General features: G+C 63.6%; 1 protein-coding gene across 2 annotated transcripts; it reads right to left on the bottom strand.

Moving 5' to 3' along the window:
- TPCN2 (two pore segment channel 2) lies at positions 1–25,854 on the bottom strand. 2 transcript variants are annotated; one of them, XM_066252267.1, is made up of 25 exons: positions 25,681–25,854; positions 22,599–22,663; positions 21,773–21,849; positions 21,203–21,380; positions 19,778–19,894; positions 16,032–16,138; positions 15,389–15,461; positions 14,840–14,942; positions 13,666–13,731; positions 13,216–13,280; positions 12,659–12,756; positions 12,053–12,134; positions 11,441–11,527; positions 9,075–9,194; positions 8,875–8,934; positions 8,506–8,634; positions 7,318–7,367; positions 5,661–5,760; positions 4,012–4,083; positions 2,844–2,920; positions 2,337–2,418; positions 2,179–2,261; positions 1,714–1,795; positions 1,229–1,326; positions 1–619 (listed from the first exon to the last, which is right to left on the bottom strand). In XM_066252267.1, the coding sequence occupies exons 1-25, from the start codon at positions 25,778–25,780 to the stop codon at positions 541–543; spliced, it is 2,250 nt and encodes a 749-aa protein (XP_066108364.1). In that variant the 5' UTR covers positions 25,781–25,854; the 3' UTR covers positions 1–540. The 2 variants fall into 2 exon arrangements, with proteins under 2 accessions (XP_066108364.1, XP_066108365.1); XM_066252268.1 differs by having other exon boundaries at positions 14,840–14,939.
- Between the last annotated feature and the right edge of the window lie 1,841 nt (positions 25,855–27,695).

Genomic DNA, 27,695 nt, shown 5'->3' with positions numbered 1-27,695 from the left:
TTCTTTGAAAGACTCATTGATATTAGCATTCTGACCCATAAAGAAACACAGCCCATCACATTCACACAATAATAAAATAGTCGAGGTCCACGTCATGTGAGACCACCACGATCCCAAACCTAACGTCCCAGAGAGCTGCCGGCCGGCCTCTGCGGGCCCCACAGGGGCCTCTGGTCCATGAGCCGCCAGCAGCGAAGGCACCACGGAAATCACAGGGCACGAGGGGAGGCCGCTGCTTCCTGCTTTTCGGAACCGTCTTAAAGGTCCCCGTGGGCTCACCCTCTTTCCGCACTTAAGACAAGTAAAAGCAGCTCACATAGGAAAGTGGCGTGGCGTGACCACTGCCCGGAGCACCAGCCGTCCCGAGACACTTCAGGAAGAGACTGCCGATGGTTCCGCTCGGCAGTGCGCGGGGACCCGGGTTCTGTCGCAGCCTCGGGTGGGCGGAATGGCTCTGTCCCAGGCAGAGTCTCCTCCGGGCCGCGGTCCCCGGGGCGGCCTTGCCATCCACAGCCGCAGCCAGGAAGGCGCCCCCGGACGTCACCTGCACAGCTGCAGGTGGTGGTGGTGTTTCAGCTTCTCCATCAGCTCCTCCTCCGTCGGCTCCTCCAGCACCTCCCTGCAGACGTGGGGAGAAGGTGTATGGGGTTCGGGGTGGACAGGAAGCCAGGCCCTTCCAGAGAAGCGAGCGTGCGGAGCTTGGGGAAGCCACGTCCATGTTCCCTGTGCAGGACACCCTCGGAGACAGGGGCGTGGCTAGGACCAATGACTAGGCACTCAGACACATCTTCGGTACGTGTGGGTGCACCCTTAAAAGCCCAGGTGGGCCGCTGGCGCTGGACACAGCACAGCGGTGACAGGGCAGCCAGAGCCCACGAGGCAGACCGGGCTACCCGGAGCTGGGCTGTCCCTACGATGACTGTCACCCTTGTGCACTAGTGGAGGAACAATTTCCACAGAGAGAAACAGGACGGTTTCCTCGGGCGACCTGCCCACATCCCCACCTGGAGACGAACAGACCCTGAAGGATGTTTCCTCAAATGTGATGATCAACGTGGACAGGGTGGAGTTCATGCCAACCCCAGGTCCGAGCACGGCAGGAGCGAGGCCAAGGCCCGGGGCATGTGGGGGTGTCGCCGTCACAGAAGACATTGGCGACCAGCTTCCTGCCTCTCCACCCCACCCTCCTCACCCAAGGGTCAAACGGAGGCTCCCCCTACCCACGCACCTGAATAAGAAGTCCATAGTGGCTAACTCCCGGGTGGTCTCCAGGTTCCTAGGGAGCGCCTGCACGTGACCTCGGCGGTCCCACTTGTGAAGGAAGTTCTGGTGAGTGGGAGGGGAAGAAGGAGGCCAGTGGGCGTGGGCGCCGGCCCTGCAGGAAACCAGCCTCGCCCCACCCCAGCCTGGTATCCACTGCCGGGAGGCGGGAAGCTCACCTGGACACCCTTGTCCAGAGCCAGCAAGGCCACCAGCCCCTGCAGGAACCACATGCCCAAGCCGCACTCCGACAGCCCTTCCCCAACCCTCCTCCGGTCCCAGCCCCGGGACCGAGAACGCCCACAGGTCAGAAGTCAGGGGTGTTCTAGGACCCTCCCAGCAACCAGGGGAGCTGCGCTGAGCCCCGCGGGAGGACGGAGCCAGAGCTCAGGGCCACCCCAGCCCAGCCGGACTCCCAGCCAGGTCCAGGCGGGCGGGCCGGGGTCTCCGTACCTCCAGAATCAGAGCCAGAAACAGGTTGACCCAGATGACAGAGGACACCAGCCACCACAACACAAAATAGATCTTCGACCACCTGCACAGGACAAGGAGATCCGCCCAGGGCCCACTGTGAGCGCGGTGAGATCGTTCCAGGAACACGGCCGCCACAGAGCGTCTGGGACAGGTCTCCAGGCAGGAGCGCCGATGAGAGGCGGAGCTGGGGCTGGAACCCAGGACCCTCCCCTGGGCTGGCCTGAGCTCCTGGCTGAGCTCCACTCAGCTCCCCCACCTGACCCCCAACTCTAGGCCAGTCCCCCCAACCCTAGGCCAGTCCCCTCAGAAGAGCCCCCACACTGCGGAGTTCCCCAGGGCCTCTGCCCCTCCCACCGCCCCCCACAGCAACGATGGGGGGAGGGAGCGCACCCTCCCACACCCCCACAACAATGGGGGGCGGGGAGCGCGGGGCGGCTTACTCACGGGCCTGAGTAGCGCCCATAGGCTTCCAGGAACACCTGCCAATTGTTCACCACCATCACATTCCACAGCGTGACCAGGGCGGCCTGTGGGCAGCGGACATTATCCAGGGGGGCAGGAGGCAGGGAAGGCCGGGGGCGGGGCCCAGGGGCGGGGCTCACCGCAAAGTCATCGAAGTTGTTGGCGTAGTACTCCAGCTGCTCGTAGCTCCCGCAGGGGGCGGAGCCGTTGTCAGGGGCCAGGCTGGGGACAGGCCAGCGGTCAGAGCGGGCGGGACGAGCACAGTGTGCGGCCCTCTCAGCCCCCCCCCCCAGCCCCAGGGAAATGGGCAAGAGGAGAAATGTCCCCCAACCTCCGGGGTTCTGAGAGGGCCACGGGGAGGCCCGGGCTGTGGGCACAGGAGAGTGGCCGGGGAGGTGCCCCCTGGAGCTCCGGGGCTGCGGTCAGCTCTCCACTGCCCACCCCCTCTCCCCCTCCCCCAGCACAGGGCCTGGCCTCGAGGGCCGACGTGGGGCGGGGTGGGAGAAGGGGGCCGGGCGGGGAGCAAGGAGGAAAAGAAGGAAGAGGGGCCCTCCCGGGAAGCGGACCCGCACAGCGGCTGAGGCTCCCACCCCCGCACCACCCCCACACCCTCTCCGCGTGCCTTTGGCACCTGTGACCCCTCCCACCTGCTGTTTCCAGGAGGGGCCACGATGGCGCCCCGGAACAGGCTGATGCCCACGATGGCGAAGACATAGTACACGACCTGGAAGGGTCAGCCGCTAAGCACCGCCCGCAGACGGACCAGAGAGCCTGCCTGGCCTGGGAGGGTCCCCAGCCTGGCCAGGTCCCCCCACCATGGGCACTGTATACCCCACACACACTGGGAACACGGGGGCTCTGCTCCCAGGCACCCCATCCTGGACCTGCCCCAGAGGCTGGAGGAGAGGAGGAGAGGAGCCACCACAGGGGGGACAAAGATAAACTGGAGCCCAGGGGGAGGACAAGGCTGCGTGCCCCTCCTCCAGGACAGGTGTGGCAGGGACAGGGGTGAGGACCCCACTAACAACAGGGCGAGAAGCCGGTCCCAGGGAAGGGTGGGGATGGTGGCTTCTCCAGGAGGAAGTCCCACCACGCTCCCCACATCCACCAGGGGGCAGCCAAGAGAGCCGGTCGCCCCTGGCCTGTCCCTCATGTCCCGGGGGGTTGGTGAAGGGTTGGTCCCAGGCTAGGCTAACCCAGCCCGGGGCCTCAGTTTCCTCTGATGTGCGAATAGGGGTGTTTGGGCGGGGGGTAGTACCCGAAGCAGCAATGCTGAATTTCTAGCATCCAGTCACAACACAGAGTGCAGGGGGCTCCCCTCCCAGGAGGCTCCCCACCCCCCCAAGATGCTGTTCAAAATAAAGGACAAAAGCTCTCTAGCTCTTGCCTGTGTCACCGTGCCTCTGGCCACTGGGCCTTGTGCCTGGGGCAGCACCAGGGCCCCCACCCGCTCATGGCCCTGACGGGCTGGGCCAGGGCTGAGCCCACAGCACCTCCAGGGCAGGGTGCCCCTGGGGCGGGGGCACCGCCTCTCTGTGAGGGAGGTCCTGAAAGCCCCCCTGGAAAGAAGAGAGCTGACCAACACGTCACCTGGGGCCCCTGGTGTCTCCTACACTTTTTTTTAACCCAGGAACAGGAGGGATGTGAAAGTGACCGAAGGCTCTCTGGCACAGAGGGGACGCTGTGGCCTCCTGGCCTGGCCCATGCCTCTCACACCTGCACCCCTGCGGCCGCCCTCACAGGCCCCGCCCCCTCCAGAGCGGCCAGCGCCCACTCAGCGCCCACGCTCTGGACCCCGCCGGAGGGCAGACTCACCACCAGGATCCCGCCGAAAGCCCGCATGTTTCTGACCAGGCTCAGGATGGTGCTGGCCACCACAGCCATCAGCTGAGGACGGAAAGAGAGCAGAGCCCTGAGTCCCTCCGGTCCGGCTGAGGGGCACCACCCCTGCCCACCACCCTCCCCTGGGAAGGCAGGCGAGTGAACCCCAACCCACACAGCTGTACACACACCACACAGCCTCCCCTTCACACTCACACTCGCGCACACCCACCCAGACACTTCCCCTCCCCCACCCAGCCTGTAGGAGGGTCTGGGTCCCAAGTCCCTGTGGGGAAGCCCCGTGTGCAGGACACGCCCACCACCCACCCGCCTGCTGAGTCTGGGTCAGCTGCTCTGGTCTGGGGGCTTCCAGGTCAGCCCCTCGGGACCGAGACTGAGAAAGGGGCCTCAGAACACAGCCAGGAACCCCGGGTGCAGGCTGCCCCCTCACACACCACCGGGTCTGTCAGGACGTCATAACGTGATGCTAGCAGGTGGAAGCCAGTGTGTGTGCATACGCGCACAGGACTGTGCATATGAATGTACACGTGTGCATGTGTGTGCATATGCTTGTGTGCATGTGTGGGGTGTGTGCATGCAACTTTCCTGTGTACATAGCTGTGTGCATTGGGTACATGCATGTATGTGGTTGCATGTATGTGCGTTATCTATGATTGTGTTATGGTCATGTGTATACAAACTGCTGGATGTGTACATGTATAATCACGTCTGTGATGATGTGTGATCACATTATTACATGAGTATTCATATGTGGGTGGTTGTGTTGTGTGCATGTATGTGACTTATTATGTGTGTGGTTACATGTGTGTGGTTAGGTAGACTGTGTGCACATGTATGACTAGTGTTCACTTGTGTGTGGTCACGGGTGCAGGTGTGCGGCGTGCTCCGAGGCTTCAGCACAGCCCCCAGCTGCGCCCAGGGCCTGAGCTGGGTCACAGGGACCCTGGTGGGACAGACGACAGCCTGGCAGGGAGGAGGGTGCGTGGGGGACCCCAGTGGGACAGACGACAGCCTGGCAGGGAGGAGGGTGTGCGTGGGGGACCCCGGTGGGACAGACGACAGCCTGGCAGGGAGGAGGGTGTGCGTGGGGGACCCCGGTGGGACAGACGACAGCCTGGCAGGGAGGAGGGTGTGTGCGGGGAAGGGCCTGCACTCAGCCCAGGGTCTGTCCTCAGGTCTTTTCTCCTAAAAAGTTCTTAGGAAAATGAAGCCCGCCTCCATGCAGGAGGGGCTGGCCTGAGACCCGACCACCTCCCACCGCCCTCCAGGGGTGACGGCACCCCAACGGGCACACGCGAGGAACCGAGCTCGGAGGTAGTCACAAGCCCCTCCTGCACCAGCCCAGGAAGTGAGCAGTGCCGTCCAGCCCGCCTCTGCCCCTCGTCACCAGTGGCCACTAAGGGCCCTTTGGAGCCTGCGGGCACCAGGAGCACACAGTCCGCACACAGCCAGGTCCCCGAGGAGCTCGAGGCTCCCCCTGCGGCTGGCCGAGGGCCTGGCAGCAGCCCCGCCGTGCTGGCCCAGCGCCCGAGCCCCTCGCCCGGCTCTCCCCTGCCCTGGAACGAGGAGCACTGTGGGCAGAGCGCAGCACAGGTGGCGAGGGCGGGCGGCACGCCACCGACCTTCATGCTGGGGATGATGCGCAGGAACCGGAACACAATGAGCATGTTCACCAGGCGGAGCATGTCCCACAGCGACAGCAGGCCCTGCATCTCCGGCTTCCTGGACAGACACACAGGACACGGTCGGGAGGGGCCGGGGAGGCCAGCAGCGAGAAGCCGGGACCCACGTGGCCGACAGACAGACAGACAGACAGGCTAGCGCAAGGAAGCAGAGAGCGAGGGGACCGACGGGAACTCGGCCCGAAGCCAGCGCGGGCTCGAAGCCCTCCGTCCGCGGTGGCCGAAGGTCAGAGCCTGGAGCCCGCACTCGCCGCCCCGGGGCAGCACTGGTCACGGCACCTTACACAGCACGGCCCCTCACAGGGACATGGGACTAGCTGACCCTCCATCTACACAGGACACCGCTGACGTTCCAGACCCTGGAGGCCCCAGCAGATCAGGCAGGCTTGGCCCCTGACCCCATCTCTAACCTACAGCCCCTATTTACGTATCCGACTCCCTGACCCCTCCCTCTGACCCTTTCTCCTGACCTCTTCCTCTCCCTGTCTTCTGACCCGTGACCCTCTCCCTTGCCCACCAGCCCGAACTCATCCCAACCCTTAACCACATGTCCTATTCCCTGACTCCTTCCCCTAATCCTATCCCGTCCCCCACCCTCTAACCCTGTCCTGTCCCTGTCCAGCCCCTTGGTGTCCCTTGTGGCCTCACCCTGCCCTCACTTCTATTTGAATGTAAGTCCATTCCCAGCTAGAACGTCAGTGCCATAATTTCCAGACGAAAGTGCACTTTAGACACAGGAGAGCTGGCCCCACAGACGTGTGGCCAGCAGCCTCACCGCCCCTAAGGCCGGGCCCCAGCCCCTCGGCCACCAACCACTGCGCCAGGCCCACCTGTCTCTCAAGATAAACCCCGCCCACGGCTCCCACAGAGCTGACCCCGACCAGCGTGAGCCCACACCCCTCTCCCTGAGTGGAGCCGTCCCAGCTGCCCAGCTAAGATGAAGGCACCCACCGGCGATGCCCACCCACCAGGGCCAGGAGGGCCCGAGGCCACATGCATGCTAGCTGGGGCAGCCGTGTTCCGGGCAGCACGACCCGATGGTGGCCACGAGCTGCACGGCAAGGTGTCCTGGGATCCCGGCCCCAACGTCCATCCCTCTCTGCGGCCACCACCAGGAGGTTGAACCGGGGCTCAACCAGCGGCGTGAGAGCGGCGAGCTGAGACCGGCCCGTCACCTCACCGGGCGCAACACGGGTGCCCAGACCCAGCCACAGGACTTCCAGTGCCCTTGGGTCACCCAGCGCGGGCAGCGGCCTTCTGTTGCACCCAGTCCACCTGGGCCAGGTTCACGCCCAGTGCTGGGGGCTGGGCCCACTGGGACACCCTGACAGCTCCCGTCACCGCTCTGGGAACTGTGTTCTGAAGGCAAGTTAGAAGCCAGAGGAGCCCGGCAGGGGGACCGGGGGGCGGGGGGGGGGGGGTCAGCAGAGCTCCGATCAGCCCCCTTCCTTAACCACCGGGCGTTCCACCCTGCAGTCCCCGCAGCCCGAGCAAGCGAGTGAGCAGGCCGGCCGGGCGGCCACAGGACACCCTTCCCCGGGGCGCTCGCGGGCATGTGTGGGTGGCTGCAGCCGCCCTGGGTTCTTCAGTCACATACCAGCCCCGGTGTGGGAAGCGGTACACAGCCAGAGTTGAGATCTCCAAAACCTTGAATCACAAAAGAAAAGAAGGCCCCGCTACAGCACGGCTAACCCCAGCGGCTTCCGGGTGAAGGACAGAGCCTGGTCAGCCCAGCGAGCGTGTTCCCTCCAAAGGGGGTTTCGGGAGAGATCGGAGCCAGCCCTTGGCCCCCCCCCCACCATGGGTTGGTTCCAAATGTAGGGACTTCCTGTAGCTGAGAAAGACACTATGGTCTCGGAAATCAGGGCCTGTGCTCGGCCCGGGGTGGCCGAGTCCCAGGCGAGAGAAGCCACTTGATCAAAAACAGGCCAAAAGAATGACCTTCGCTCCTGTCCCACAGGGTCCAGGGATCTCGTCAGCAAACATGAACACGTGTCATACCCAGACCGCTGCCGTGACACACGGCGAGACCCCTTGTTCCCACCGCTGGCTCTCAGGAGGATATGGGACATACCCCAAGGACACCTAGTGCCTGAGGACCCGCCCCACCATGTCAAGGTCCCACTGTCCTTAGTGGCATCGGAGGCTGTGCCGGGGACTGGGGTGACCAGTGAGGCTGCAGGTTCCATCAAGGGGCCCCCTGCTCCGACCCCTCCAGGCTTAGGTGCTGCAGGAACTCCTGTAGCCCCCCGTCCCCACACACACACACCCACGCAGCTCACTGGGGAGAGCCCACCCCCTGGCCCCTGCAGGCAGCAGCCCCGGTTCCTGTGCCCCCCCCCCCCCGCCCCCACACACACACCCACGCAGCTTGCTGGGGAGAGCCCGCCCCCTGGCCCCTGGAGGCAGCAGCCCCGGTTCCTGTGCCCCCCCCACCCCCACACATACCCACGCAGCTCGCTGGGGAAAGCCCGCCCCCTGGCCCCTGGAGGCAGCAGCCCCGGTGCCTGTGCCCCCCCCCACTCCCCCCCACACACCCACGCAGCTCGCTGGGGAGAGCCCGCCCCCTGGTCCCTGGAGGCAGCAGCCCCGGTGCCTGTGCCCCCCCCCACTCCCCCCCACACACCCACGCAGCTCGCTGGGGAGAGCCCGCCCCCTGGTCCCTAGAGGCAGCAGCCCCGGTTCTGTGGCCCTGTCCTCGGGGGCGGCCCGGTGTGGACACAGTACAAAGCCCGTGCAGACCCCACCCACTGGAGAGCCAGCGCCCGGCCGTGCCAGACCTTACCAGCAGGATGACGGTGAGGAGGCCGTCGAACAGGTTGCTGGGATAGGACAGGTACCCCAGCAGGCCCAGCGCGAACACCTTGAGCAGCATCTCCGCCAGGTAGTACAGGATGAAGACGCAGTTGAGGATCTGGAAGAGGCCGACAGGTGCCCGGCGTTCAGTCCCAGGGCCACTGGCCTCCCTGCCCCCCGCCCCGCGCCAGCCACATGCTGCCGCTCAGCCTCTTTCTCTCCACGACCCTCCCCCGCCGTCCCAGTGGGAGAACGAGTCGCTCGGCACTAGAAGAGCCGTGCCTCCCAGCAGACCCAGGGCTGCTTGTCTCCTGTCACCCCGGCAGAGGCCAGACCGCTGGGCGGTCCCAGAGCTCACCCCCAGGACGAAGTCGTCTCGGTACTGGGGCAGGATGTCTGCATCCACCACCAGGAACACCTACAGAGCCAGAGAGGAAGGGGCTCGCCAGCCCGGCCCAGCGCCGCGCCCGCTCACAAGGCCACGGTCAGGAGGACGGGCAGGAGACCAGGCACCACCACCACCCACCCCCCCCGGCCAAGGGACCCGCCCACACTCACACAAATGGACACGAGGTTCGCCAGGACGACGAAGTTCCCCAGGTAGTCGAAGTAGCGGTGGCCAAAGAGGAACTGGGCGGTCCGCAGGAACGGGGACCGGTACTCGGGCTGCGGCGGGTGCTGGGAAGAGAACGCAGCTCAGACACGGGGCCAGCGGCGGCCGCCGCCACTGGGAGCCCCGCAAGGCCCGTACCCTGTTACTCTGGGGTTCAGCATTTCTCTTCCTGAGCTCCTACCCCAGTCTATCCGGCCCAAGGAAATCACCTCAAACCCAGAAACGGTTTCACGCACGGAGACATCATCCCAGTCCTTACAGCACCACCAGCGGGGCAGAAGTAACCTGAACGGCTCCCGACAGTGCACGGAAACCGTGAGGGAACAGCACGCAGTCCTCTGAAGTGTGCGCAAAGCATTTACCACAATGCGCAAAGTGTGTCGTGGCCCTGGCCGGTTGGCTCAGCAGTAGAGCATTGATGTGGTGTGTGGAAGTCCCAGGTTCGATTCCCACTCAGGGCACACAGGAGAAGTGCTCATCTGCTTCTCCACCCCTACCCCTTCCCTCTCTCTCTCTCTCCTCTCCTCCCACAGCCACGGCTCAATTGATTCAAGCACATCAGCCCCGGGCACTAAGGATGGCTCCTTGGGGCCTCTGCCTCAGGTGCTAAAAGTAGCTCAGTTGCAAGCAGCAGCCCCAGATAGGGGTTGCCGGGTGGATCCCGGTCAGGGCACATTCAGGAGTCTGCCTATCTTCCCTCCTCTCACTCAAAAGAAAAAGTGTTGTGTGCAAAAATACAGATAAAAAATATGCTGAAACTAGGAAAGCCTGACACAGACACAAGGACACCGTAGACAGGAGTAGGAAGGGATGGGGGACGATGTGCAATAAACGCGGACGTCCAAACCCTCAGGAGAGGCGCCGGTCGATCACTGCAGCTCCGAGCGTGACAGCAAACAGGGGAGACACCCTAACGTGCCTCGGAGAGACGTGGACACAGCAGTGACATGGCATGAGTGTGTCCACACCCGGCTGTCCCCTGCAGGGCCACTGACTGCACTGGCTATTTAATTTACATCACACCAAGTCAAACCCTGGTGCTCTTCACCACACTCCCACCTCAGGGGCTCAGCAGCCCAACGTGACCCACGGCCACTGTATCAGAGAGGCGGAGAGAGAACACTTCATCCTCACGGACACGGAAAGTCCCGGAAGACACTGCGGCAGAGTGAAAGTCATGTCACCGCGTGTCGACGTCAGAACGGAGTGTTTCTCAGGTTCACAGAGACGCCTGCAACTGCAGGGCACAGACACTGAGCCTGCGACCAACAGCGTGGCTCCTCTGAGCGGGACCCCCGCTGGCCATGCGACCTGGCACTTACGGCCCCTCGGCCCCCAGGCCCCCACACACACACCGCCCACTCCACCACGCCGTGAGCCCAACTCAGGCTTCCTCGGTGGAGGACACGGGAGAGACGCCTCGGGAGGGCGCGCTGGTCGGCGCCGGCCTGCCCCCTGCAATCCGCACGTGGGGGAGGAGGGTGTCACCACACCAAGAACTGGAGTCCTCATAAGGAGAGCTCAGTACACAGACACACTGGGGACCACACCTGGGGACACGGGGAGAGGACGGCCATCTACACGCCCGGGACAGAGGCCTCCAAAGGAGCCAGCCTGGCCGACACCCCAATCTCGGACTTTCTTCCAGCCTCCAGGACGGAGGGATAATACATCCAGCTGGCGAAGCCACCCCAGACATGGCATGTGTTACTGCAGCTGAGCTGGCTCGTCAGGAACGCCGAGCTGTGAGGAGTCCAGCCAGGAGGTGGCGAACTCCACCTCCGCCCTCATCCCTTCTCTCAAGACCGAGCAGCGGGAACAGCAGCCCCCTCCCCTGCCCCCACACGGCCTGTGACCCTCAGCTGTCTCCCAGCACCTCCGCCACCCCTCCAGAAAACCACGACATGAGACAGAGGCCGTGGGCCTTCTGCACAGTGCGAGCTGCATGCCGAGATCCACCTGGTGACTTTACAGATCAGTGTCAGGACAGAAGAGCAAGGCTGGGGACAAACTCAGGGACCTCCCGGGGAGGGACTCAGGAGAAGGCAAGAGTTTGTCAGGGAGACAGAGAAAGCCGCTTGGAAGGCTCCTCTGTGGATTTCACAGGGTCAGTCAAACCCACCCAGTTTCCAACAGCCAACCCCCTCCGTCCCCACAGGCCATCCTCGGGGCCGGAATCCCTGGGCAGGCCTGTCCTGGCACTGGTCCCTAAGTCACCCAGGTGGCTGACACCCACGGACACTGCCAACTCCCCCGCTGACCCTGGGGAGCCCCGGCCCCAGAGGGGGGATGCTTGTCTGGCTGCAGTTACCTCTTTTGGCACGGTTTTGTCAAACTCATTGAAGAGTTTCTGAAACTCGTCAGCTGACAGCAGGCCACCACCATAGGAGCACACCTTCTGCAGAGCAGAGGCACAGGTCAGCGGGGCCAGCCAGGGCCGAGGACAGGAAGAGCCCAGAGCCAGAGGGTGGGCCGCCCCAGCTCCACCCGGACTGGCCCAGCCCCAGCTGCTCTCAAGTGACCAGAGGAGGCCAGCAGCACAGGCCGGACATCGGGGAGGCCGGGAGGCCGGGGAGGCCGGGGAGGCGGGGAGGCCGGGAGACTGGGGAGGCCGGGAGGCCGGGACATCGGGGAGGCCGGGAGACCGGGGAGGCCGGGAGGCCGGGGAGACCGGGAGGCCGGGGAGGCCGGGGAGGCGGGGAGACCGGGGAGGCCGGGGAGGCGGGAAGGCTGGGGAGACCGGGAGGCCGGGGAGACCGGGGAGGCCGGGAGACCGGGGAGGCGGGGAGATGGGGAGGCCGGGGAGGCGGGAAGGCCGGGGAGGCAGGGAGACCAGGGAGGCGGGGAGACGGGGAGACTGGGAGACCGGGGAGGCCGGGGAGGCCAGGGAACTGGGGAGGTTGGGGAGGCTGGGGACTGATACCTCCATGATGGCCTGCTTGTGGGGACTGTCCACCTGGACCTTCTGAAGCACCTGCAGGAGGTCCTGGGCCTTCACCCCAACTCTGTGGGGAAAAATCACCCACACCCCAGTGACAAGCCTTCCACCTCAGTGCCCGCGGTCACCCCGACCTCTGTCCTGAACTGCACGGCCCTGGACGGTGACAAGGGCCTCCACAGGAGGAGCTGACCACAGGCGCCTCACACCACCCCGCCGTCTAACATCCGAGACCACCGTTGCCACGCCCAGCCAGGGCTGGAGCCTTCCACACGGACACCCCCCCAGACCAGGGGCCAAGTGGAGACGTGGCCGGGTCCCTCTGTTCCCGACACCCGATTTAAGGGCGAGGAAAGAGGAGGGTGCTGGTGGGTGAACAGGCAGAGCCGCCGAACCCCTCACAGCCCAGGGCCACAGGGGCCACACGGACAAAGGCGTTAACTCAGGTCCAGGAACGACAGGAGCAGGGGACGCACCAGCTCGTGACGGCATAGTGGCCCTTCCCAAGCACCTGATGACCACCACGGCCCACCCCCCAGCTGGCAGCGGCACTGACCCAGGGAAAGGGGGTCCCGGAGCCCCGGCACTCACCCCCGCACGTGGGCCTCCCCCTCTCCCGCTGTGTACAGGATCTCGTAGGCGGCCCGGATCCCCAGCCGCTTCCGGAACAGAGAGGCCTGCACTGATTTCTGCAAGGAGGGTGCCTCTGAGCGGCCCGGCCCACCCCCAGCCCGGGAGCAGCCCCCCGCCCTGGCGTCGGGCGTCAGAGGAAGGGTCACAGACTCCCAGGACGGTTTCTGCAGGAAGGAGCTCGACAGCCACCGGCCGCGCCCCTTGCCGGGGCCTGCGTTCCCTCTCAGTGTCCTCGGGGTGCCAGCTCTCCCACGCAGAAGGTGTGGGGTCCGTTTGAAGGAAGGGTGGCCAGGGAAGGAACCCCTGCGTGGCCCTGGGGACCGTCTCTGACAGGTGGGGAGCAGGATGTGACACAGCCCCCCGCACATCCACAAGAGGGAGCCAGAGGGCAGTGCAGAGATCACTGTGGACCCCACCCACCCCACCCCGGACGCCTGACCGGCCACAGCCCTCCCAGCCAGACTCCTCAGCTCTGGTCACGCCCTGGGGCCTCCAGTGACGGCCACTTGGCTCACCAGCAAGTAGCCCCGGAACTGATTGTAGATGATGGCTGTCAGCAGGTTCATCAAAAACAAGCTTCCTTCAAGAAGAAAAAGCCACCGCGGTCAGTGGGGAGCCACAGCTTCGGACACCTAGGGCCAGGGCCCGGGCCCAGAGCACAGAGGGTCACACAGACACAGCAGACCCGGGGGGTGCTAGCAACAAGGGCGGGCGACATCCCGGAGCAGGGCGTGGGACCTGGGCGCGTCCCTCACCCCGGCTCCCTGTCCTCGTCTACACACGCCAGTTCCGCCAGGCCTGCCCAGCCGAGGCCGCTGAGGACAGAGGTCATCAGGGGTCACAGACTGCAAACCATGGAGTGGACCACAGTAAGGTCACAGTCACAGGGTCCCTGAGCATTCGCGATCCTGCCACAGGGACAGAATCTGACCCCGAGGGACCCCCACAGAGCCGCCTGGACTCACCTATCAGGGTGAAAAGGATGAAGAAGATGGCGTAGGCCCGGTTCTTGGAATACGCCGGAACCATCACTGAGAAAGGAATCGGGGAGACGGAAGCACGTTTACAGCCTCAGCGCTGGTCCCACTCCTGCGTGACCAACACCCTTTGCCTTCTCCGCAGCTGGGAGGCCGCCCGGTCCCAACCCCAGCCTCATGCCTCTCTGCTCGCATAGCCCTGGTCCTGGGGAGCTCACCACCTTTCTGGGCGCTCACCCCTGACGCTGAGCTGGCATCTGCCTCCCTCCCTGCGACCACTCCCCACAGAGTGACTCGCCGGGACTCTCGGGATCGAGGGGACAGTGCTCAGGGTCCCGCTGCATAGCTCTGGGCGTGGAAGCCAAGGGTTGCCCTCCAGGGAAGGTCTCTGTGGCCAGTGACCATCCTGAGCCCAAAGATGAAAAACACCAGCCCAGCGGCCGGGCCACACAGAAGCCTTAGAGGACTATGGGCCCATCCTGGCCACCCCCCTGCCCAAGCAGACGGAGGCCCCATCAGCCACCCAAGCGAGCGTCATGGCCACCCAGGACCCCAGTGCCTCATACACACTGCTGCTGAGCCATACCCCACAGCTGGGGACACGGTCGGGCCTCACAGGAGGCCACCGGGGGAACCCCCTGCACACAGTCCTCTTGTCACCTCTTAAAGAACACTGTTCATGTTTAGCTCCTCAGAGGAGTCAGGAGAGAAGGGGAAAGAGGAGACAGAGGGAACAGAGGAAAAAGGAAGGAGCGAGAAAGTAAGAGAAAAAGGGAAGAAGAAAGGACGGTAGTTACGAAGGAAAAAGGGCCCTGGCTGGGTAGCTCAGTGGGTTAGAGCATCGTCCAGATACACCAAGGCTGCAAGTTCAATCCCTGGTCAGGGCCCACACAAGAATCAACCGATGCATGCATAAATAAGTGGAACAACCGACTGATGTTTCTATCTCCCTTCCTTTCTCTCGAAAATCAATGAATTTAAAAAGGGGGGTGCGATAAAGGAAGGAAGGGCAGGATGGAGGGACCCCAAGGTCACCCAGTTTGTCCAGCTGCTAAGTGGAGGCCTCAGACCCTGCTGGGCTGTGTGGGCTCAGCATAACCCACGCTCCCGGCCCCGCCCCGCTCGCCACCCCCAGCCCAGGTCCGGCCCGGGGCTCACGCACCGTCGGGGTTGTTGGCGGTGGTCAGCAGCACCAGGAGCGACGTCAGCGACTCGGGCAGGTTGCGGAAGTAGGTCAGCCTCTCCCTGTCCTGCCCATCGTCCTGCTGAGAACAGGTGTGGCCGCTCTGAGGAGCCCAACGGGTCTCCCCGCCATCTAAGGCCGTAGGCCGGCAGAACGCCCGGTCCGGACCCACCGGACCAGGCAAGGGCCACCCACTGTGGTGGGCTCAGCCACCCCACCTCGCGTCTGCCTGTCATTTCCCTGCAGGCTCTGAGCTCAAAGCCAGACAGTGATTGGGGAGGGGGGAGGGGCAGGCAGAGGCAGAGCAATCCACGAGCCCGGGAGGCCCAGGTGACGCGCACCCTCACGGGAGCAGTGGGACGCCATGGCCATTTGAAGAAAGACACCTGGACCCTGGCGTGAGGAGGGCAGGTGGTCCCCCTCTCTGCTGCCCCAACAACTGCCCAGTGAGTTCCCACGAGGCTGATTAACAGAGGGCCAGCCGCTCGGCCGAGCCGAGCAGACAGCGCAGGGCGGACAGGCTGGTACCTTCTCGCCCGTGAAGAGCAGCATCCCGAACATGGTGAAGACGCAGAGGTGGAGAACCAGCAGCAGCACGACGCTGGAGGGTGGACAGCGGCACTCAGCACCGCGAAGACGCCCACGTGCCGAACAGGCTGGGGCTCCGGGACCCGGCCGCCCAGGGAGCTCCCCACACCGGCCCTGGGGGGCCCTTCCTCTGCCGCACAGCCTGCCGTGTGCCCAGCCAGGGGGTCCTGCCCTCACTGAGCCTCTTTCTTTGGCAGAGACAATCCCCAGCCCAGGGGCATGTCCCAGGGATCCAAGGGACCCCAGGGACTCGAAGGGGAAAGCCCAGTTCCACCCCCCCGGGGCTGGACGGTGAGGGGTCAGCCACATGAGCCACTGGGGAGGGAGCTGGGGGGCGAGCGGACAGCCAGGGTGAAACGGAAAGAGCCGGAGGGAGGGGGCACCCGCAGGACTCGGCAGCTGTCTGGGCTGCGCCCGGCCGCCGAGGGCTGCCAGGACCAGGAGCGAGGGTGCCTGACCACCCACAGCAGCCAGAGGAGGGGCCGGAGGGGCAAAGCACCCAGTGGGGCCCCCCTGACCGCGGACCAGGCCCGGGAGCCCCAGGTGCCCCCACAGCGGCAGGAGAGCCTGGCCCAGAGCCCACCTGGCCATCTCCGGCAGCGACCACTGGATGCACTTGAGCGTCTTCTTCATCATGGAGGAGTTCTGCAGCAGGAAGAAGGGCCGCAGGAGCCGGCGGACGCGCAGGGGCTGGAAGAGACGGGACACTGAAGGCCCCCCACACCTGCCACCCGAGGTGGGCACACGGCTCAGCTGCTCCCCGGCTCCTGGTCACGGCCCTGGCTTCACACTCACGACATCCTCACTGTCCCTGGATACAGGACCCGCAGACATACCAGGCCCCTCCCAGAGCAGGCTGCCTCCCTGTGGCTCAGCCATGGGGCTGTCTCCCGCCACGGGGAGGCTATGCCACGCCCCTCTCCCCGCAGCCTCCCTCCCCCCACCCACTTCTCTGGCTCTGGCCTCACCCTCCCTCAGAGAAGCAGGCTGTGCAGGAAGTCTGCACCCTCCTCGTGTGCACACACACACACCCTCCACACACACGCACATGCAATGCTCTACACACAAAGACATACACACATTCTACACAGGCACACACGCCCTCTCACCCCCCCCCCATCAGAACCAAAGGGCCCTGAGCCCCCGCCACCCCCCAGGACCCCCAGCCTGCCAAGGGCTCCCTCTGACACCCTTCCTCCCTCTTTCACGATCAACACACCACAAGTTCCAACACCTTCCACTCACACAAAAGTGACACTCGCCCTTCCCTTACCCCACGTGTCCCTGCTCCTGTCCCAGCCAGTCAGTCCTCCTGCCCAGGGCGTTCTACCCACGCATGGTGACCTGCAGGCCTCAGAGCCCACGATGTCTTCGGTCCCCTGGCACTGGGCACGGACAACCGTCTCTCCCTCCACCCAGCGCCGTGGCCATCTCCTCCCCGCCCGACCCGAGCCTCCGCCTCCCCGCGCTCTGGCCTCACGCCCTGGTGACCTGTGGTTGTCAGGACCGCGCTCATGCTCTGGACCCCCAAGTTCAATCTCTAGTCCAAGCTCTCAGCCCTGGACTCACATCCTACGGGGCGTCTGGTCTTAGAACATGGGCAACCGTGTCACCTCCTTGCCCAAGAGCGCAGGGCTGCCTGGAGACCCACTCCAGCCGCGCCCCGGGCCGCCCCTCACCCTGCGCCGGAATAGCACGCAGCCCACCAGTGACCTCAGCTGGCTGGCTGCGCCCATCCCTGCCGTCGGGGGTGTCCGAGCCACCCCCTCAAGCACTCCCTGGGCCCCTCCCCTGGGCACTCCCAGATCCGTTACACACCCGGTCAGGAGAGGCCGTAGGCACAGGGGCCCGGCCGCACCTGCGCACGGCCGGCCCTCCGGAACGCCCACAGAAGGCCCATCCCGAGGACCCCCCGCCCCGCCCTGGGCTGCACCCCTCCGCTGCAGAAGGGCCCCAGGGCCCGACACAGCACCACCAGGCTAGGACAGAGCAGTAATGGACACCCGCTCCCCCACTATCTGCTCGCTGCCATGGCCTGCAAGCTCCCATCCAGGGCCCAGCTCAGGAGTCCTTCAGCCGCCCTCCAGGCCAAGCAGGAGCAGATGGTCCCACCGGTACCCCCCAGGGCCTCAAACCCGTGGCTGTGGTCAGACACGGACCAGAGTGGCGCTTCCCCAGACACGGTGACCCAACCCCCGAGGGTTTCCCGGCACTGGGGCCACAGCGGGGCTCAGATGCAGGGACACGCAGGCCTTACAAAGGGGGAGGGTGCGACCACGTGGCTCACCCGCATGGAGGATCCAGCCCAGTGCCTGCTGAGCCCTGGCAAGGCCACCCTGAGAACTGCAGCCCAGGTCCCAGGGCTTCGGGGAAAAGCCACCGACAACCTACTGACAACTGGTCTCCTGTGGGAAGCAGCCACAGCAGAGCCGGGACCATGGCCATCGCGTGACCAGCAGCCCACGTGTGACCCGACCCACTCAGCCACAAGCTGGGGGCGGACGAGGGTCCATTGGGTAGACCTGGACGTGAGACTGGACTCAAGCAGGTCAGAGGCCCCCAGACCTCCACGAGGGTCCCCAACGCCCAGGAGAGTTCCCACTGATCGGCCCTGCCCCAGCGGCCTCTCCCAGGACCACCATCCGAGCCTCGGAACCGACGCCGTGGCAGGGCACAGCTCACGGCACTCGCTTGCCATACCGCGACCCCTCGCCCACAGTCCCCCGACAGCCCAGCAGTGCAGGGGGGCCCTCCAGAACGCCCACACCTGCACACGGCCGGCCCTGTGTTACAACACTTCCCCTCCCAGCCCACAGCTCCGGGCCACTGGTCAGGAACTGCCCGTTTCTAAGGGGATGCGTCCACCAGGGACACAGCAAAAGTGTTCATGACAAGGGGCTGGGTGCCGGCAGGGGGGACAGTTCCAATGACCAAGGACGGATGGGGGCACTACCATGCAGAGTGGCAAGGGTGGGGCGTCTCCGGCAGGGACCTACCCAGGCACATCCAACAGGAAAAACTACCAGAAAAATCCAGTAATCCAAAAGGCGGGACCACCGAGGACCCAGGCCCCTCAGGAGAGAGTATGGGTGCCCCACTAGGACAAGACTCCCGACAGGCCAGGAGCACAGGCGTGGGGAGCAGGAGGAAGTTGTGAATTTCAGTTAGGACCCAGCAGCAACATAAACACACGTTTGTATATATTAACCAACTTTCCTCCTGCTAATTTCATAAGGATGGGGGGGGGGCTCACAACCGAGGCTTAGAGTAACAGAATGTCAAGTGACCGGTAAGATGGAAAGTAGGACGTTAGTCAGACACAGAGCCAGCAGCAGAGGCTGCGCTGGTCCCTATTGCCTTGGGGGGGGGGGGGCTCTTCCTTTGTGGGAAGGAGGGCAGCACCCAGTCAGGGAAGGAGAGGACGTGAGATGCTGGGACCGCCCCTGACCTGTCTCCTTCATCCGCTGCTCCCCTCCCCTCTGCCAGTGGGGCACCGGAGGGCGGCAGGCAGGAGGAGGGGACTGGGGCCCTCTCACTTCCCCTGTGTGCCTGCAGCGCCGGGGGCTGCCAGCCTCCCCTGCTCTTGGTGCTCCCAGAAACAATCTCATCGAGCCTCAAGGCCGGCCGCATCAGCCCCAGCCGGGCAGTGCCCCCTCCTGCCCAGAGGTCAGAGGGCAGGTCCTACTGTAGGAGCCCAGGAAGGGGGGGCGTTTCTGCAGCTCTCTCTGAGTTCCGCTGGGTCCCCCTGTTGCCCCTTCCATTACTCAACACCTGCTGAAGTCCCTCTGTTACAGTCCCTCCATATAGCACCTGGTGAGCCTCTGGGCTTCAGTGTCCTGACCAGCCCTGACGGATAAGGATGTCCCCAAACCAGCTTTTCCCAGCTCTGCTCGACCAGATCGGAGTGGGTGCTTCCAGGGGCCCCGAGGGGGGAGGAAGGTGCCGCGCCCGAGAGGCCGGGGCCACCAGCTCACGTGGGGTTTCTAAGGTCGGGGCCACAGAGCTGGGGGTTGAGGCTAGGGGGAGGCCCCGGGCTGGTGCCCTTCGTAGGGACCCAGCCAAGTTGAGGACTCGGCTGAGAAGGAGTGAGGCAGGAATCGGGGGCCCTGGAATGTGCTCCCAAGTCCCAGTGCCTGCTCCAGGCCTCAGGGTCACCTACGCAATGGGCTCTGCAGGGCGGGCGGAGTGGGCCGGTGGGCGGGATGGGTACACGGCCTTGGGACCCCTGTCCCCCATTCACCTGGGCGGCCAGACGCTGCAGCCAGCCCAGAGCTCCCTGCGGCCTGCCCGGAGCTCCCTGCTCCGCCTCGGAACCACCTCCCCACCTACCTCCTGACAGACGAGGCTCAGCGACACCAGCCAGTCCATGAGAGACGCGACCAGCACCACGAGGTAAGCCAGCAGCCAGAGGCTCTTCCGGAACTGAGCCCACCCAACCAGGTAGGTCTGCAAGAGAGACAGCGGGTGAGCGGGTGAGCGGGCCGGTAGGCGAGTGGCCACGCAGACACCGGCCCAGTGGCCAGACAAGGCCGCCGGTGCACACGGCAAGGCTGGCAAGGCCGAGCGGTCAGAGCGCAGGGCACCTCGGCGAGCAGTGTGGTCTCCGCGTGCCTCGAGAGTGAGCTCAGGCAGCTAGTGACCTGGAGCCGGGCACCTGACAGCCGGGCGCTGCTTCCTCGTCCCTGACGCCTCCCCAGCGCTCTGCTCATCCAATCATCAATGCGGCTCGTGCGGGAGCACGCAGGGGCACGGCCCTCCTTGCAGAAAGGACCAGGAAGCAGAGACCGGAGCTGACGGGGGCGGGCATGTGCCTTTGCCGCCAGGCCGAGGTCGCCTGGGAGGGTGGGCTCTTGTCGCCGACTCTGTCCTCGCCAAACTGCCACTTCCTACCTTCACTGGCGCCTTCAGAGGTCACAGCTTGCAGACAAAACCCTGCTCTCTGTTCACCTTTTGAGACTTCCCAGACAAATAGACCAACCATTCTAAACATGCTAATGTGAACTTCTCACCAGTTTCAGTTCCAGTTTAAAATCCCCCCCCAAGACCTGGAACCACAGAATGGGCTGAAAAGAAGAAATAAGAAACTGCCCGGGGCCTTCAGTCACACACACACACCCACACCCACACCCACGCCCCTCTCAGTCAGCACCCCAAGGCTGACCCACCCCTCCTACAGCAGGACTGCCAGTCAAGCCAAAGGCACCACATGACCCAGACCCAGCGGGCAGGGAGTGGCCACACTGGGAGCCCAGACAGAGCCGTGGCCCACAGCACGACCCAGCCCCTGCGTCTCCAGGCTCTGAGGCTCCCACGCGGCTCAGCAGCTCTGAGTGGGCAGGACCCAGCACCAGCTGCTGGAAGGACGCGGGTCACAGACAGAATCCAGAGCCGGACGCATGGCAGCTCTGTGTGGGAAACAGACCCCTGTCCACCCTCAGCCAGCTCCTCCGGGCGGGAGGGTGGGCCATGGGGCGGACCACCAGTCCCCTGCTGTCAGGTCTGGGTCTCCTCACTGTCCGACCCTCAGCCTCTCCCGAGGTCCTCTGAGGCTGTGCGCCCTTGCCGGCCCCACCCAGACTCAGTTTACACTCTGGGAGGGACGCAGTCTCTGCCTCAAGGCCCAGCATTCCCTAAGAAACCCAGGCCTCCGTCCAGCGGGTCAGAGAGCCAGGCAGGAGAAAACGCGGCCAGCTCCCGAGACGTCAAAAACAAGTCGGAGAAGCAGCAGCCGCACTGGGCGGGCGCCCGTCTCACCTTCACGGAGAGGTCGGCCACGAAGACCAGCAGGCAGAGCACCTCCACGCTCTCCGTCAGGCCGCAGGGCGGGTCCCAGGGCGCCGTGCGGTAGCGGACATCCGCGGTGCTGGTGAACGAGGAAGGGGCCTCAACGAAAGCCAGAGCCAGGATCAAGAAAATGACGCAGCTCAGCATCCTGGGAATGGGAAACAGGTCCCGACGTAAGAACCAGTCACCCTGCAGGCCAGAGAGCCGTCAGCAGGCGGAGCAGCCCACCCAGAGAGCAGCAGACTGCCGCCTCGGCCCCAGGGTGCAGCCGCACTTCCTGCTCGCGGCCACTCGAGCGTGCGTGGTCTGGTCACGCTAACCGAGTCGAAACTCCACTGACGTGGGTGACCGGAGTGTTCTGGAAAGGAACTCTCGCCAGAGAGGCCCTTCTGTCCGTGGGCCAGCTCCTTTCCAGGAAAGAGGGCGATGGGACCTTCTCCAGTATGGGGACAGGGAGCCCACCTGGACCCAGGCCAGCCTCCCCCCGCCCCCACCAGCCAGGCTCCGGGAACCCCGCCACCCGGAGGTGCGCGTCCTCACCACTGGCACGCGTGCGAGTAGTACCGTCGGTAGAGCCACATCGACCTGGCGTCCATGCGGTGGTGAATGGAGCGGTACTGGAAGGGAACGGTTCACAAAGGGGAACCTTAGTGGGGAACCCCCCGGGGCCTCAGGCGCAGCCAGCCGCCTGCCGGCCCGTGGCAAGGAGACAGGCTGTGGGCTGCCGGTGAGCTGCTGCTCAGCATGCGGGCAAGGTGCTCCATCATGACACAGCCCTGTCCCACGGTGCCACGCTTAAGGTTTGCCCGGGAGGAGAGCATCCCGAGAGCCAGACCCCCCCCCCCGGCAGGGGTCCACGAAGGGCACTCGTTTTCTGAACACACAGCTGTGCCCTCTGTGTGCTCACCGGCTGCCTCCTCTGGGCAGGGCCCACGCCCTCTCCCTGGCTTCAGCCGTGTCACTCCCAGGATGCCACCTGCTTATTCTACACGTGGGCACCGCCCACTTCCAAGTTCTATTTCCCTAAGACAGCCTGCATGTCACCTGTAGGCAGGGGCTGGTCTTGTCATCCTGGGGCATCTCTGACAGGACCTGGGATGGGGTGGCTGAACCTTGGGGTGCAGTAGGTAGCATATTGATAAAGCAAGTGACTGGGGACTCAGAAGAGACCCCAGCACTCACGTTTCGGGAGGACTGGAGGAGACGGCACTCAGCTCGGTCATCGGTCACGATGACCACGCCGTCTGCCAGCCTCAGCCTTGGCCCATAATGGCGAGGAGGAAAGGGGCCGTCCGGGCAGGGCAGCCGTCACCCAGCCCCGCAGCCCCGAACAAGCCCAGGCCCACCGGGAGCAGGCGCTGCCCACCTGGAGGCCGTCCTCGATAAAGACCACAGCCTGGTCAAAGCATAGATCTCGCCCGGCCACGGCACCTGGGGGCAGAAAGACCCAACATGCTGGGTGAAGACAGCGTGTTCACATGGCACTCACCGCTGCAGGATGACAGAGACCAAGGGAAGAACGTGGCTCTGTTCTTTTCCAAGGCGCCTGAAGGAGAAGCCTTTCACCCTGCCGCATGCCTGCCCCCGCCCACAAGACCACCCCACCCCCCACCCGCTGTGCCCTGGGTGGGGCAGCGTCTGAATGGGTAAAGGGTCTTTTTGTTGTACACACGGTGCTCTGGCCCCACGTGACCAAATCCCGGAGGGGAGGTGGGAAGAAATGGAATCTCAGCCTGGAGAGATCAAAGGGTATATAGCTTCCAAGACAAGAAGAGACAGGTGGCCAGGGGCCCAGGTTCGCTCCAGGCCCTGGACTGGGGTACAGCTGAAGGGGCTTAGTCCCAGGCAAGCCATCACGGGCCAATGGTATTGAGCACCCCGGGAACTATCTGGCGCTCATCCAACACTCTCACCTGGCTTTCGGTGGTTGGTTTGTAAAATTCCGGTAGGGCTACTTGAGCTCACCAGGCCCTTGGGGCACCAAACCTCAGGAAGGCCCATCCCACCCTGCTCTGCAGCCTCCAACACCAGCCTCCCTTTCCAATCCAACAGAAACCAGAGGGATCCCGTCACAAACCCTCAGAAGCATACCACAGTGTCCGTGGGATCCCACTGCTACAGGAGAAAGGCTCCACCCTGGCCTGGCACTCTGTGCGCCCACCTCTGCCCACCAGCCTCCTCTCCTCTTGCTTCCTCACCCGGTACCCTCCCTGTCACTCATCCTGAACTTGGCTCCTTGAAGGCCAAGCTCTCCAAGGCCCCCAAGCCCTTACACAGGGCGTGAGCCCTCCCAGGAGCACTGCCTTCCACCTTGGTGGTCCAGGGGCTCATCGCCCTGGGGGGAAACTGCCTGTCAGCACGCCCAGCCCCCCACTGACCACAGCAAGTAGGAATGTCGGGGTGGGACAGAGGACAGAGGACAACAGCGGCCTGTATATGGCATCCCACCCCGGCCTTGGACCAGTCTTCCCGCCCAACCAACATCCGGGTCTAAAACCCCCTCTTGCTCCAGGCTCCAGGCTGCACAACCTAACCAGCTCCCCATGTGACCCTGGGCAAGCCCCTTAACCGCTCTGTGCCTCAGTTCCTCGAAGACCCTCTGCCACAAGACTAGTGGGCAGACTAAATAGGCTGCTGTATGGTAACTCCATCACACTTGCTATTACTGTTACTATTAAAAAGCCCCTTTTATAGCATAGCAAACCCAGGTTCCCCAACTTTTTCATAACCAGTAAGAGCAAGGAGAAGAAAAAAACCACTACTACGGTCAGTCTGTGGCGGTGGCCCATTAGGTGGGGCTGAGGCAGAAGGACCCGACCTCAGGGTTCCCTGGGGTCAGCAGGACACCCAGCAGCAGCCGTGCCCCACCCTGGCTGGCAGGAGAATCTGACAGCGGACCATGCAATCCCAAACACAGGGCCCCATCTGGGAGCCACGCACACAAGGAGGGCTGGGCAGAGACTGAATGAGCCATTCTCAGTCCCCACTGCCGCCCGGGCAGCCTGGCAGGGAGATGCTGTTCACATTCTCAGAAGTCCGTGCTGAGGCGGCAGCATCTGTACAAAAGGCCCGCCCCACTCTCTGGCTCCTGTCCCTACAGTGCCAGTCTCATCTGCCGGGGCCTGCGCTGATCATGGGACTCTTCCCCGAACGGGCATCAGTAGCCGTTCCCACGCTGGCCCGGCCCTGTGCTGTGGTAGGCATTCCGTGGATTCCCTCTGAAAACTCAATGCCCCTCCGGGCAGCATCTGTAACTATGCCCCATTTATGGAGACTCAGAGAAGTTAGACAACCTGCCCAGGTCACTGCCAGGGAGTGGCAGCACAGAAAGGCATCCAGACCTCCAGATACAACGTCTGTGACCCCTGAATGCCACCATGGGTCCCTGTCCAGAGCCTTAAGAGGCCTGGCACATGAAGAACTTTCCAGGGACAATCTCTGAGATGGGCAGGCCGGCCACCACCTCGGCTTCTAAGTGTTCTCATCTCTCCTGTCAAGACCCACCAGTGATATTCCATGGGTGGGCACACACTGCCAAGCCCTCCCGGACAGAGGAAAGGAGCACCCTGCATGAGGCTAGCTGCACAGCACTGGACCTCGGGGCTATGACCTTGGATAGGTCCCGGAGACTCTCTGAGCCTCAGTTTCCTCAACTGTAACACCAGGCTGAGGCTCTTCAGGTGATGGATGGGCTCCACCCTCCCAGACCTCCTGCCTCCTTGAACTTCAGCAATCTCTCTGCGGGGGAAACAGGAAGGCCAGAAGGAAAATGCTGAGGGCAAAGGGAGGAAGCCGCCCAGTCTCGTGAGGCCTGCCCCCACTCCAAGCTGAAGGGGACCAGCCGCTGGGAAGCTTCCTGGGATCAGGAATGAGAAGGTAGAGCAAAAGTACTCGCAAGTTCACTGTCGGTGGGTTCGAATCCCACCTGGGCCACTTCTTGGCTGTGTGACCTTGGGTAAGGGAACGATCCTCTCTGTGCCGCAGTTTCCCCCCACCCCAAGTCCCTGTAAGAACCGGGGGGAAATGGAGCTGCTGCCTCCTAGGAATCACCAAGGAGGTCCACGGAAAGCACATGGTCTGGGTCCACCCCCGGCACTCCGAAGGCAGCTGCAGAGGGCTGGCTACCCCGGGCTGTTGGACCAGGGGAGCCAAGCGAGGACCACGATGCCCTCTCCGCCCGACTGGTCCGGGAAAGACACGGCTCCGCAGCACCCGACCGCCTCCGCCACCGCCAGCGTCCCCAACTCCGCACCAGGACCGGGGTCGCAGGGCACAGCGCCTCGCCCTCCGGAAGGCGGCTGGCCTCGTGCCCCGCGCTGCCCGGGCCCCTCGGATCTCGGCTGGCCAGCTGGGGCATGCCCTCCGTGACAGCAGCGACACGGCGAGGGCTGCGGGACCCCCACGAACCACCCCGCGCAGACCGGTCCCCTCCCCAGGCTGCCGCTTACCAGGACCGACGTGGACACTGCGGGAGGCGGGCAAGCCAGGCGGGCAGTCGGGCCCACTGCCGCCGCGGGCCCGGCTCAGGAGCGGTTCCGACTCCGCCATGGGATCGCCGTGCACTGCCGGGACCCTCAAAAGAAGCTCAGAACTAGAGCGTCCGAGCTCCACTGCGCAGGCGCACTGTCCCCCCCCGCCCATGGAGTTCGGGAGGAGGAGCGAACAGCACTGTGACGTAGGGGGTGTCCTTCGCTACCAGCCAATGAGGACGGAGTTCTAGTCTAAAGAGGCGTGCTTTTACAGCGCCCCTCCCCTGAGAGGTTGGGGCTTAACTTTCTTCCACTTGGGAGGGGCCCTAAGGAACCTCCTAGTGTCTGGAGGTGTGTTCTCAGAGAATGGTCCCCGGGGGCCCTGCAGCGTCAGCAGCACCTCGGCACTGGTTAGAAATGCAAATTCCTGGGCCCTCCCAGACCTACTGAATCAACAACTCTGGGCTTGGCTGGCCAAGGAATCTGTTTTGCATGTGTGTTGAGTAGGTGGCGGTGACCGCAAAGGACACCTCCCAGAATGGCACTCTGAAAATGAAATTGGGAGGATTAAATAGAATTGAGGGTGAGAAGTCTAAAAGACAAATGACACACTTGAAAAAATATTTACAACATGTATAAAAAGCGTGTGCAACATCCATGTAGAAAGAGCTCGGTTTCTATTGCTGCTGTGATCTAGTGCCACGAACTTGACTTAGACACCCCACCCCCACCCCACCCCACCCCCTCCCCCGTGTTCTCTCTCAGTCCTGGAGGTCCGAAGTCCAGCCGCTCGGCCAGGTTCTCATCGCAGGGCCTTACGAGGTGTCAGCACCGGGAGCAGGCTCAAGCAGGTGGCTGGCAGAAGGCACTGCCATGGAGCTAGGACTGAGGTCCCATTGCTGAACATTGGCCAGGGAACACCCTTGGCTCCTAGAGACCACTGCATTCCTTCGCTGGGGCCCCCTCCATCCTCAAAGCGAGCAAGAGCACATTGGATCCTTCTCATGCTCCAGAAGAAATCCTTCAGAACACCGTAAGATGCCTCCACCTCTCTGACTTCCCCGCCAGCCACATCTCTTTGCTATTAAGGGCTCATGTGATTGCACTGGGCACCTTGGATAACCCAGGATCATCTCCTTACAGCATTTAAGATCAGATAATTAGTAACTTTAATTACATCTACAAAATCCCTTTTGCCTCTAACCCGTTGTAACCACAGGCCCAATGCCAGTGGGTAGAGCTGTAGGGCCCAAAATTGTGCCTCCCAGAGAGCTCGGAAAAATCAGGTACGAAAAAATTAAGGGCTCTGGTGAGTTGGCTCAGCGGTAGAGCACCTGCCCAGCATGTGGAAGTTCTGGGTTTGATTCTGGTCAGGGAACACAGGAGAAGCACCCATCTGCTTCGCATCCATATGCTTCTCTACCCCTCCCCCTTCTCTCTCTCTCTCTCTCTCTCTCTCTCTCTCTCTCTTTCTCTCTCTCTTTCTCTCTCTCTCTCTCTCCTTGTCCTCCTCCCATAGCCATGGCTCGGTTTGAGCAAGTTGGCCCTGGGTGCTGAGGGTGGCTCCATGGCCTCACCTCAGGCAGTAAAAATAGCTTGGTTGCCAAGCAGTGAAGCAGTGGCCCCACATGGGCAGAGCACCACAGCCCCGTAGGGGGCTTGCGGGTGGATCCTGGTCAGGGCACATGCAAGAGTCTGTCTCTGCCTCCCCTCCTGTCATTGAATAATAAAAGAAAATTTAAAAAAAAAAACAGAAACAAAAACAAAACTAAATTCTCCACAGATAGGAAAGGAGCAAAGAACATGAACCAGAAGTTCACAAAAAAGGAAGTATCAAGGATGAATGCTTGAGACAAAGCCCCTCCTCATTAGAAGAGATGCCAATGAAAGTGGCCATGAAGTCAGTGAGCGCACTGGTTGGCAAATATTTGAAAGATGGTACAGCTCAGAGGGCAGGAGCGTGGCTTCCCAGGAGGGCAGAAAGAAGTCATGGG

This window comes from Saccopteryx bilineata, chromosome 1 (genome assembly GCF_036850765.1).
Source record: "Saccopteryx bilineata isolate mSacBil1 chromosome 1, mSacBil1_pri_phased_curated, whole genome shotgun sequence".
Classification (NCBI taxonomy): Eukaryota; Metazoa; Chordata; class Mammalia; order Chiroptera; family Emballonuridae; genus Saccopteryx; species Saccopteryx bilineata.
This window is presented reverse-complemented; position numbering and strand designations above follow the sequence as displayed.